The 11507-nt window shown below is 43.0% G+C and overlaps 1 protein-coding gene across 2 annotated transcripts in view; it reads left to right on the top strand.

Moving 5' to 3' along the window:
- ARMC12 (armadillo repeat containing 12) overlaps nt 1–6428 on the top strand; it is a 12352-nt gene extending 5924 nt beyond the window's left edge. The window contains exons 4-6 of one of the 2 annotated variants that reach the window (XM_006907329.2): nt 4279–4452; nt 4594–4665; nt 6061–6428. In XM_006907329.2, coding sequence (XP_006907391.1) covers nt 4279–4452; nt 4594–4665; nt 6061–6390 — 576 coding nt within the window. In that variant the 3' untranslated portion in view covers nt 6391–6428. Of the gene's footprint in view, nt 1–4278; nt 4666–6060 lie in introns of both variants that reach the window. The other variant, XM_006907328.3, reaches the window with a different exon arrangement.
- The last annotated feature ends 5079 nt before the right edge of the window (nt 6429–11507 follow it).

Below are 11507 nucleotides of genomic sequence, written 5' to 3'. Positions count from 1 at the left end.
GAAAAAATGGCTTTCTTCCTGTCTGTGGTCCATGTTAGCCTCTGTCGTGGATCCCATCCTCCTTCTTGAGAGCCTCTCTGATATGGCCTTTCCTGCTCTTTCCCATTTGTATTCAACAAGCTCTATTCCCTCACACCTTAAAAAGCAAAACTAAAAAAAAAGTCCCCCCTTGACCTCTAAACATCTCTGTAGCAAATGGTCCATCCCCCAAATTAAAAGTAAGCAAAGTATTTAAAACTTACAAACATTTTATGTGTGTATGGTAGAAAGAATAACAATAAAAACAAAACACGTATAACCGAAACCCAGGCTGAGAAATAGTACATAACCAATAGATTGGATGCCCACAGATGCCCCGCCCCAATCCTAGCCTCTTCTCCTACTAACGACTAATCATTTTCCTGAATTTTGTTTATCAGTTCCTTGATTTTCTTTGTATTTTACCATGTATGCATGCATCATCTTATATTGTAGCAGAGCGAGGCAGACGATAAATGAATAGGTAAAATATAGTTTGGAATGTTTTTAAGCTTCAGGTATCTGGAAGTATGCAGTATGTGTTCTGTGGTTTGTCTTTTCCCTCTCAACATTGAAAGATTCATCCATATTGATGTGCATAGCTGTTTCCTTCTTTTCCACTGCTTAGAGTGTTCTACTTAATGAATACCTACAATTTATTTATCCATTTGCCTGCCCATGGGTAGGCATTTGAGTTGTTTGCACATTGTGCTGTGAACATTCTTGTACACATCTCCCTTGCAGACGTGGGAGACTTTCTCCACGTTATGTATGCAGGAGTCAAATGGCTGGGTGAAAGGGTAGGCCCAACTTTTCAAGGAAGGTTGTATCAATTTACACCCTCCACCAGGCTTGTACAAGTGTTCCTGTGGCATTATTTTCTCTCTAACCTTTGGTATTCTCACACTTAAAATTTTTTTGCATTAAACTTTTTTGCGGGGAGAAAAGTTCTCTAGGTCTTCTGCCTCTGTCTTGCTGCCTCTGCTTCATCCCTTGGCCCTCTCAGTTTCCCAACGGCTGATTCTCAAGGGTATCAGAATTCCCTGGGGGGCTGGTTGAAATGAAGGTCTCGGGGCCCCACACCCAAAAAGCCCAGTGTAATGAGGAAGCTGTGTTTTTCACAAGCTCCCAGGAGATTCTGATGGAGCTGGCCACTGTTTCTTCTTTCTCTTGAGGTCTGTATCCTGTGAGGACCTGTACTCTGTTCTCTCTCTGGGTGAAAGCAGCCACTCTCTGGCCTCGGTTTCTATATAGATGTGCTGTCCTGGTCTCTGTCCACAGCCTGGGGGCTCCCCTGACTTCCAGACCTGTGACCAGCAGCTCCACTTAACAGCCTAGTAGCTCTTTAACCAGACATCCAAAATGGAGCTTGTTCCTATTCTCTAAACTAGACCACCCTCTCCAGAGGGATCTGATCCCATCCACCTCCTGCTTTGTCTTCCTCAAGGCTCTCAGGATACACTGCACTATCAGCTCCACCCCAATCCCAGCCATTTACATTTACATTCATGCTCTCCCACTCTCTAGGCTTTGACCTGCTGTTCACTGCCTGAAATCCCTTTTTAGACTTGCTAACTCCTGCCTGTCCTTCCGGTCTCAGCAGATAGTAAGGGGTGGGGACAGGGAAGAGCTAGGGTCTAATGGGAATACTGTGGCCCTCACTCCAGGATTCTTGCCTCCCTCTTATGTGGCTCACAAAGATACAGCTTGTGAGATTACCTATCTTTGGTAATACTTCTTGGTCCAAGAATCTTGCATTTCAGAAGCCAAGATCCTTTTATTCATTCAATAAATATATATTGAGCACTTACTTTGTACCAAGGCTAGGCATTGGAGATATAGCAATAAACAGAACAGAAAAGATCCCTGATCCAGTGGAAATTCTATTCTAGCAGGGCAAGCCAGGCAGTATACAAATAAGTGAAGTATGTAGTGTGTTTCATGTGACAAATGCCATGGAGAAAATTAAATAAAAGGTTGGTAAGGAAGGCTGATACAGAGATGGTGTTGCAGCTTCAAAGGAGAAAATCTAAAAGATAAAAAAAAAAAAAATCTTTGGGACCTAGGGCTTGATGATGAATCTGTAGAAATGACACCAAAAGCATGATTTATGAAAGAAAAAATTGACAAATTGGGCTTAATTAATGAAAAACATTTGCTTTATGAAAGACCCTATTAAGATGAAGAAAAGATAGGCTGCAGACTAGGAGAAAATATTTGCAAACCACATATCTGACAACTCACATCTAGATTTTATAAATAGCTTTCAAAAATCAATATTAAAAAAATCCAATGAGAAAGCGGGCAAAAGGCATGGAGATATTTCATTAGAAAAGATATACAAATTGCAAATAAGTACATGAAAAGATGTTTAACATCAGTAGTCATTAGGGAAATGTAAATTAAGATCACGATAAGATATAACCATACACCTATTAGATGATCTAAACTCAAAATTAGTGACAATACCAAATACTGTTGAAGATGTAGAGAAACTGGGTCTCTCATAAGTTGCTGATGGGAATGTAAAATGGTTGTGACAGCCACTCTGGAAAAACAATTTGGCAGTTTCTTGAAAAAAACTATACATTTACCACACAAACCAACAGTTGCACTCCCAGGCATTTAGAGAAATGAAAACTTAAATTTGCACAAAAACCTGTACACAATTGTTCATAGGAGCTTCATTTGTAAAAGTCAAAAATTAAATAACCAAAACATCTCTCAACAGATAATGGTTAGACAAACTGGTAATCTATATCGTGGAACACTACTCAGTAATAAAAGGGAGTGAACTTTTGTTACACATAATAATTTGGATGGAGTTCAAGGGCATTATACTGAATGAAAAAACTCAAGACTATCACAAAACATGATACCATTTACATAACATTCTCCAAGTGACATAATTATGAGATGAAAAGCAGATTAGTGGTTGCCAGTGGTTAGGGGCAAGTGTGACTATAGGGAATCTCACAAGGGGGATCTTTGTGGTGATGAGACAATTCTGATGGAATAATCTGTTGATTGCAGTGGTGTTTACATGAATCTACGCATGTGATAAAATGACACAGAACTACACGCACACATTGTACCAATACCAATTTCCTAGTTTTGATACTGTAATTATGTAAGTTGTAACCATTGAGGGAAACTGGGTGAAGAGCACTCGGGACCTCTCTGTACTATTTTTGGAACTTCCTGTGCATTTATAATGATTTCAAAATAAATTTTTTAAAAGTGTGTTGCATGTGACATGCTATGGAGAAAAATGAAATAAGGGTGGGGATAAGAAAAGCTAGTATGGAAGTGGTATCGCAGTTTTAAAGAAGGAGGTGGTCAGGAAAGACCTCGCTGAGGTGACAATAAAGCAAAGTCTTGAAGGAGGTAAGAGTGAGCTATGAATATCTTGAGGAAGAACATCGTAAGTGGAGGGAATAGCTTATGCAAATACCCTAAAATAGGTGTGTACCTGGCATGTTCAAGGAATATCTAAGAGGCCATTGTGATGGGGACTGTGGAAGCAACTGTAAGGACTTTAGCATTTGCCCTCCATGAACTAGGGACTCCTGAGCTGAAGAGTGACATGTCTAACATGTCTGCTCTTCCAAAAATAGATTTGGAGATGGGGGATGGTTGGGTGGAAGCAGGGAGACAGGAGGCTATTGCAGAAATCAGATGAGAGAGAATGACTTGGAACAGAGTGCTAGAAAGGGGATGGTGAGAAGGGGCTTGATTGTTGATAGTTTTGAAAGTAAAGCCAATGGGATTTTCTGAAGGACTGGAAAAGGGGTACGAGAGAAAGAAAGTCAAGCCATAGATTTTTGGCTTGAGTATCTGGAAGGAAGACAAAGCCGACAGTTGAGACAGGGAAGGTGGTGGAAGGAGCAAGTTTGTGGGCCAGGAGCATGTTAACTCTGAGAGGTCTATTAAACATTCTGGAAAAGAAGTGGAATTGGCACCTGAATATATGACTCTGGAGTTCAGGGAGAGGTCTGAGGTGGAGACAAACTTGAGGAAGTTGGTCTGAAAAATCAGGAAAGAAGTCTATGAAAGAGAAGCAAAGCGAAGAAAGAATTTTGAGGATGTGGGCGTGGTTAACTAGGTCAAATAATGTTGAGAGTTTACGTTAGAGGGAATTGTCTCTTGAGTTTGGCTCAGGCATCATGGGTAGGGGCAGTGAAGAGTGAAACCAGAGGCTGAGACAGTGTTGGGGATCCTTGAATAAAAGCAGATTCTTCTCTCTCCCCTCCCCCAAAGGAACACTCCATCAAGGTACTAGAACTGATATCCACCATCTGGGACTCCGAGCTGCACATTGCAAGCCTCAGACTCCTCAACAACCTTCCACTGCCTGACTTTGCACATCCACAGCTGCGAAGGGTGATGCCTGCCTTGATGGAGATTCTTCAGTCAAACTATATCCTGGCACAGGTGCCTCAAGACCATGGCCCAGGCCTTGCCCACCTGACCAGCCCTGGAACAGCATCTAGGGGGAAGAGAAAAGATTTGTGTCTTCTCTGCTCAGGCCTAGACTCACCTGCCTTCTCACACTTTCCTATTTCCTTTATTCAGGTGCAAGCCATACGATTGCTGAGCTCCCTGGCACAGAAGAATGATCTTCTCTATGATATTCTCAACTGCCAGGTAAGAAAGGAACTGAAGAGGGACTGATGGATTCCAACTCAGATATTGGGGAAGGAAGAATCATGGATTCTTCAGACAGACTTAGACCCAACAAGATTGTCTTGTTCCTCTTCCTGCCTCTGCGCTAGATACGTTGAAAACCATTTCCTCTTCTATTATCCCAATAGAGTCAGAATCCATTTTGTTGGGAGGGGAATCTCCTTTGAGTGGTTATCTAAACTCTGAGAAACAGGAACACAGGTCACAAAAGTTAATGTAGATATTTTGATATTAGGTAAAAATTCTAACCATTTTTAGGAATAGATAAAGTCACTTCATAATAATTAATGGTCCAGAAGGATAAAGCAACTCTAAACTTATATGATCCTAGTAACAATCTCAAAATATATAGAATATACTTGATAGAATATAATTGGAATGCAAGGATTTTTTTTTCAGTTTTATTGAGGTATAATTGACATAAAATTGTAAGATATTTAAAGTATACATTTTGGTGATTTGAATATATTTATATGTTGTGAAGGATTCCCATCACCTAGTTAACACATCCATCACCTCACATCTTTTTTGGGGGGCGGGAGCGGGGAAGGTAAGAACATTTATGTCCTAATCTCTTAGCGCATTTCAATGATATAATACAGTGTCATCAACTATAGTCACTATATGTTACATTAGAGCCTCAGACTTTATTCATCTTATAGCTGAAAGTCTGTACCCTTTTATCAGCCTCTCCCTATTCCCCCCTGCTCCCAGCTCTTGGCAACCAGTTTTCTCTGTTTCTATGAGTTTGACTTTTCTTTTTTTAGATTCCACATAAAAATAAAAGTGATATCATGTAGTATTTGTCTTTCTCTGTCTGGCTTATCTCACTTAGCATAATGTCCTCAGAGTCCATTCATGTTGTTACAAATGGCAGGATTTCCTTCTTTCTCATGACTGAATAATTATAAAGAAAAATTAACACATCCACCACCACAGTGGAAGATATGAAAAATTTATCTACTCTTTTCAGTAGTTAATAGATAAAAACCTAAAACTAATAAGGGTATACTTGCTGTGAACAACACAAATAAGCTTCAGCCATTAGATACACCCAGAACACTCTAATTAGAAGATGCTCATTCCTCTCAAGCACATAAAATATTTATAAAAATTAAACACACATTAAACTTTAAAGTTTGTCATATTTCACAGAATCAGTATTATTATCAGGTCACTCGTGTGTTGTGACCGCAATGTAATTATGTTAGAGGATGATAACAAAAGGAAAAATTTAAAAATTCTACAGTTGAATCTGAAACTTAGATATATCGGGGATTCAAGACTATAGGAAGATGGAAGAACGTTAGAACTAGCCTTGGATTCCATTTCCATCCTCTTTGCATCCCATCACAGGTACACTCCAACTTCCTGAACCTGTTCCAAGCCACACAACCGGGGAGTCTGCTGTTTGAGGTGCTGCTGTTTGCCGAGCGGCTGAGTGAGGGCCGGAATACACCCCACTACCGTGCTGTGAAATGGCATTACAATGAAAAGTCTCTGCATGAAGCTCTCTTTGGGGACGAGTCAAGACTGGCAGACCGGCTGCTTGCCCTGGTCATCCACCCAGAGGAGGAAGTTCAGATCCAGGCCTGCAAGGTCATAGTCAGCCTGCAGTGCCCCCAGGACATGCAAGTGCGGCCCTCCTTCTGCCAAGCCAGTCATTCCTACTTTAATGGGGAATAAAATTAAGGAGAACCAATAAAAATGAGGATGGGAGAGAAGCTTGAGGGGCAGTGTCTGTCCAGGGCTTTTCAGGGCTGGGTAGAGATTTCATCTAGCATATCCCCTACCCTAGAATATGACAAAGCATGGGCATATCTCCCGAAACACTTCCCCACTTCCTTGTTTAGGGGACAGAGTTCCTCCTTTTGCTGCTTTTCAAATTGGAATGTGGAGCCAGTGCTTTCAGGGAGCTTCAAGGAGAAGGCAGGTTTGGGGACTGAGGCCAAAGATCATCAACAGGAGACAGTATAGCATTGGGTTACTCAGGATGTGCTAGGCTATGCCACAGTAACGAACAACCTCCAAATCTTAGCAGCTTAAAAATGATCAAGGTCATTATTCACACTACATGCCCATCCGGTGGGGTGGTGATGGAAGGGCAGACGTTTGTTCCACATTGTCTTCTCTCAGGGACCCAGGCTGAGGGTGACACTTCATTGTGTTTCTGTGACTTCTAGAGAAGGAAAAGGAAATGTGACAGTCATCACTGGCTCTTAAAAGTTCCACCAGAAATGACGCTCACCACTTCTTCTCACATTTCACTGGCCAAAGGGGCTAGGGGATAACAATCTTCCCATGTGTCCAAGGGAGAATTGCAAATATTCGGTGCCAGCATTAATGACAGAGAACCACAGGCATATTGGAATCAGACTCTCTGGTGTAAATCCCACCTCTGTCACTAGCTGTGTGACCTTGAACAACCTATTCACTGGAGGCTCAGTCCCCTCATCTGTAAAAATGAAGTAATAATAGCACTTACCTTATGAGGCTGTTGGGAGGATTCTAAGCGGATTAAATTCTAAGGGGATTAATGAAGGTAAGGCACGATGTTCTGCCAGAAGAGGGTATTCTTTAAAGATTGGCTCTGAGGAGCTAGGAAATCATTGAGAAAATGAAATATTAGCACTGGAAATGTCGTTGGAAAGCACTGAGTTCCTCTCATCTCAGGGTTACAGGCACTAGCACCCTGAAATGCCACTAGAACTTAGCTTTAGAAACCAGAGTGACTGTGTAATGTAAAACCATAACTAGAATCTGTGGCAGTTGAGAAAACATCTCAAAGTTTCTGGCTTTTAGTGGCCAGTTTAGGACTGAACTACTTGAGATCTGTCCCTGACCCAGGACCTCATCGCTTGGGTGGGTAGGGGTGGGCTAGGAGGATGGTTATTGATGAGAGACAGCCAGTTCCTACTAAGGGACCATCCTCGTCATCATCTCCCAAAGTCTGACTTGTCACCTCTGAGTGACAAGTCAGCTCTCATCTCTCTCTTGAGTTCAGGCCTGAAGCTGCTCCTTCCTGCTACTTGTGTACACTGCAGTCACCCCAATGAAAGCTGTCAAAAGCCAACCTCACCCTACCCACCTCTCAACCAGTGCCCTTGTGTTCCCATGTCACCAGCTAAGTATTGGGCAACGCCTCCAACTGTACCTGCCCTCCACCTCCAGCCAGCCATCTGAACATCTCCCTTCTACCCAGTTCTCCAGTTTCTGCTGCTACCTATCCCCTACATCAGAACTTTTGCATAGTCGTTTTCCTACTCTCGTTTCCATCCTTTCCGGCCCTACACACTCCAGAATAATCTTAGTACCATACATCACATCATCCTTGAGAACCTTTAAGGGCTCCCCATTGCCTTAGTGAATTCTTCCTTAGCCCCCAAGCTAAGTCACATGATCTGACAAGTATAAATGTACTTATAGCAAAAGCAGGTTGAGTTTTGTTCTCAGAGATGGTCCCTGGACCCCTTTTGTCATGATTGCGTCAAATGAAGTAGCTTTACATTTAAGGCCATTCACAGTATGGTCATCTTGCCTTCCACTAACCTACCATGTCAAATCTCATCTCCAGCCAAACTGGAGTGAGCCAGTCTTGCCTCTGAGCTTTTGGTACAAACTTTTCCCTACCTACAATGTTCTTCTCTCTCCTTTGCACTGGGCTGTGTCCTATAGTATCATCTATTGCAGCCTGGAGCTTCCTTCAGTTATGCCAGCCTTTGGTGGTTGCTGTGGCACTTCTCAGCTAAACCTCTCACTTGGCATTTGGCAAATAATTAAAACTTGGATCTTATAAGCTTTGTTCTTCCTTTTGCAGTGGGTCATACATATCTGACTGTGTAGAAGCCTTGAAGGAAGAGCCTTCTCTGGGTAGGCGCGGATAACGGTTAGCTGGTGGAAATAGTTGGATGTGGGTAATGAGATGGAGAAAGTTATATACTGGTTATTTGTCACTGTGTAACAAATTATGAAAAACTTAGTATATCAATCTGGGTCCAATCAAGAGAAACCACACAGTAATTTGAACAGGGAAATTTTGCAACAGGGGATTGGAATATAATGAAATGATTAGTAGGGAGTAAAGAGAACTCTAAAGAATACACAAATAGCAGACATGGGATCAGCCCCTAACCCCAGGACTGAGGCTGAGGATAGGGCACCCAAGAAAGAGATACCCCACCCCCCAAGGCTGAAATCTAGACTTTGTTGAGGAGAACACAGCCTGTGGCTCACCAAATGGCAGAAAAGTCACTGTGGTGTCATGCCAGTGGAACTTACTGGAAATATGCCCTCTAGGATGCCCTCTAGGATGCTCTTTATGGGAGGTGTCATAACGAAGCCACTCTACAATGAAACTACCTGAGCTGGGTGTGGGGAAGTGGCTACCAGCTGGGAGCTGCCGGCCTCCATGTACTGCAGGCCCCTGGTGCTAAAGAACCTGTGAGTGCTGCGGGAATCTCATGCTGCAGAAGCCACGTGTACAGCAGTTACTGGAAGCTGGAGAAGCTGCAAAAGCTGCAGGAGGTAGAGGCACTTTTCTTACACTACTGCCCAAGGAGGGCAGTGCCAGGAGAAGCAGCTAGCCACTGGGAGTTACTGGCCACTCCAGGAACTGGACACTGGTGAAGCTGTTTGTACTGCCAGAACTTACAAATTGAGCACTCTAGAACCAGGAAGCAAAAACCTTTTCGTCTTGCAGTGTCCCTCCAGCTCCCTCCCTCTTAGCAATTTAAAACATCAATAAACATTTGTTATCTCTCACAGGAATTCAGGGGCCTATTGGCTGGGTGGTTCCGATTCAGTCGAGCTGTGGTTGCAGTCAAGTTTTTGGCCAGGACTGCAGTCATCTGAAGGCTTGACTGGGGCTGGAGGATCCATTTCCAAGGTGGGTCACTTACGTGGCTGATAAGTTGGTCCTGGCTGTTGGCAGGAGGCCTCATTTTCTCTGCATATGAATGTCTCCATGGGAATGCTTGAGAGTCTTCATGACTTAGCAGCTGGCTTCCCCATGAGTTAATCGTCCAAGAGAGAACAAGGCAAAAGCTACGATTCCTTTTCTGACCTAACTTTGGAAATTTGGTTACATTATCACTCCACCAAATTCTATTCATTAGAAATGATTCTCCAGAGAAGAGAGGAGAGAGGCAGGGACAGCCTTCCAGGGTAGGAATCCGCTTGACCTTTACCAGAAGAGAAACAGACCAATCAGAGTTTCCCTCTGATGGGATTATGGTAGAAGCTGGGGTGTTGGTAGATGGTATTTTGCCATCCAGACTGCTAATTACTCCTGCAACTGAAGAAGAAAGTGTGAGATGGAGACTCCAAGCACCACTAGACAGCCTCTAAGAGGACCCTGACACACACACACACACACACACACACACACACACACACACTCAGAGCATAGACTGCTAGACTGTGGCCCATGCCTGATTTTTATCCGGGCACATGGCTGCCTAAAATAGACAATACATATCCCAGCTTTTCTTGCAGCTAGGTAAGGCCATGTGACTATGGCTGGCCGATGGAATGGAAGAGTCCTTAAATGGAGAAGTCAGGCTCTTTCTTTCCCCATCCTCCATTCCACTGTGTAATATGAACAGGTTGGTAAGCAATCTTGGACTATGCTGATGAAGGCAATACTGATAGATGTCAGAGCAAAGAAATTAAAGCAGCCTGGACGGCTGAGGCTGTGGAGCTGCCATTTCCACGCTGCACTGTGTATGCATGGACTGTTAAATGAAAGAGAAATAAACTACCTTATATGAAGCCATTTATTCTGTGGTTTTACTGCAGCCAAATCTATTTGTATATCCTACAGCCCTGTCTTGGTAAAAGAGATTCCACTATTAGTAATTCATTTGTTTTATAATTTATTTATTGAAGAAATATTTATTGAGCTTTGAGTACTCATTGTATCCTCTTAAATAGGAGCTGGCAGATAAGCACAGAGCTGGGTACTAGGAAAGGGAGCAAGTTTGGTTCATCAAAAGATACAGAGAGGGGAGGTGAGTTTATCTAACTGCCTTGTCCCTCCCAGGAACATCTCTTGCCTTGGTTTCCACAGAGGGCATTTATCATCTTCTGTCTGTGAAGCAACTGTTTTTAGGGAGGGAGACTATGATTACCATGGAAGTCTAGAAGGAGATGAGCAAGTTCAAGTTACCAGTGACTGAAGGAGGATAGAACTCTGAAGCAGCACTTCCTGGTCCCTGGACATTTGTTCAGCAAAGACTGACAATGATACAGAGCAGAGGGAGCATTCTTTCTTGGTCATTGCTAGAAGAAAGTGACAAAAGAGTGGGTAAGTGGAAGCTCACCTTCCAGAGAGTGGGCCAGGGTGGATACATAACTGCAGTGCAGTTGGTAAGGGGGAAGGTTGTAGTGGAGATTTCTCCATCAAATTCCCACAGGAGGGGAAAAACCCTGACCACTGGAAATGTGATTTAAAAAACCCCCAAACCCAACATGTTAAATATACATGAAAGAGAAGCATAGAAATAAGAAGTATAGGTTGGCTTTCAAAGTGATCTGCCACTGTGAAAAAGTTTTCAGACAGGAGATAGAAATTTCTCTTCGCCTCATTCAGATAACCCATGCACTTTCAGACATTTTGTCTCTGTGGTGGCTACTGCAGATGGCTTGTTCAGTGTTGGTTCCACCTTCTCCTTGTGTGCCTTCTGTGCAGCAAGGCAGGAAAGCTGAACACTAGACTTTTTTGCACAGAGGGTTCCAGATGTCGTTTAGGTATTGCTGGTCACACGCGCTGCCTAAGACCTAACATGAATGGAGTTAAGGGGGGC

Source organism: Pteropus alecto, unplaced genomic scaffold, assembly GCF_000325575.1.
Source record: "Pteropus alecto unplaced genomic scaffold, ASM32557v1 scaffold202, whole genome shotgun sequence".
Lineage (NCBI taxonomy): Eukaryota > Metazoa > Chordata > Mammalia > Chiroptera > Pteropodidae > Pteropus > Pteropus alecto.
Note: the sequence above shows the minus strand (reverse complement) of the source record. Positions and strands in the feature narration are given on the sequence as shown.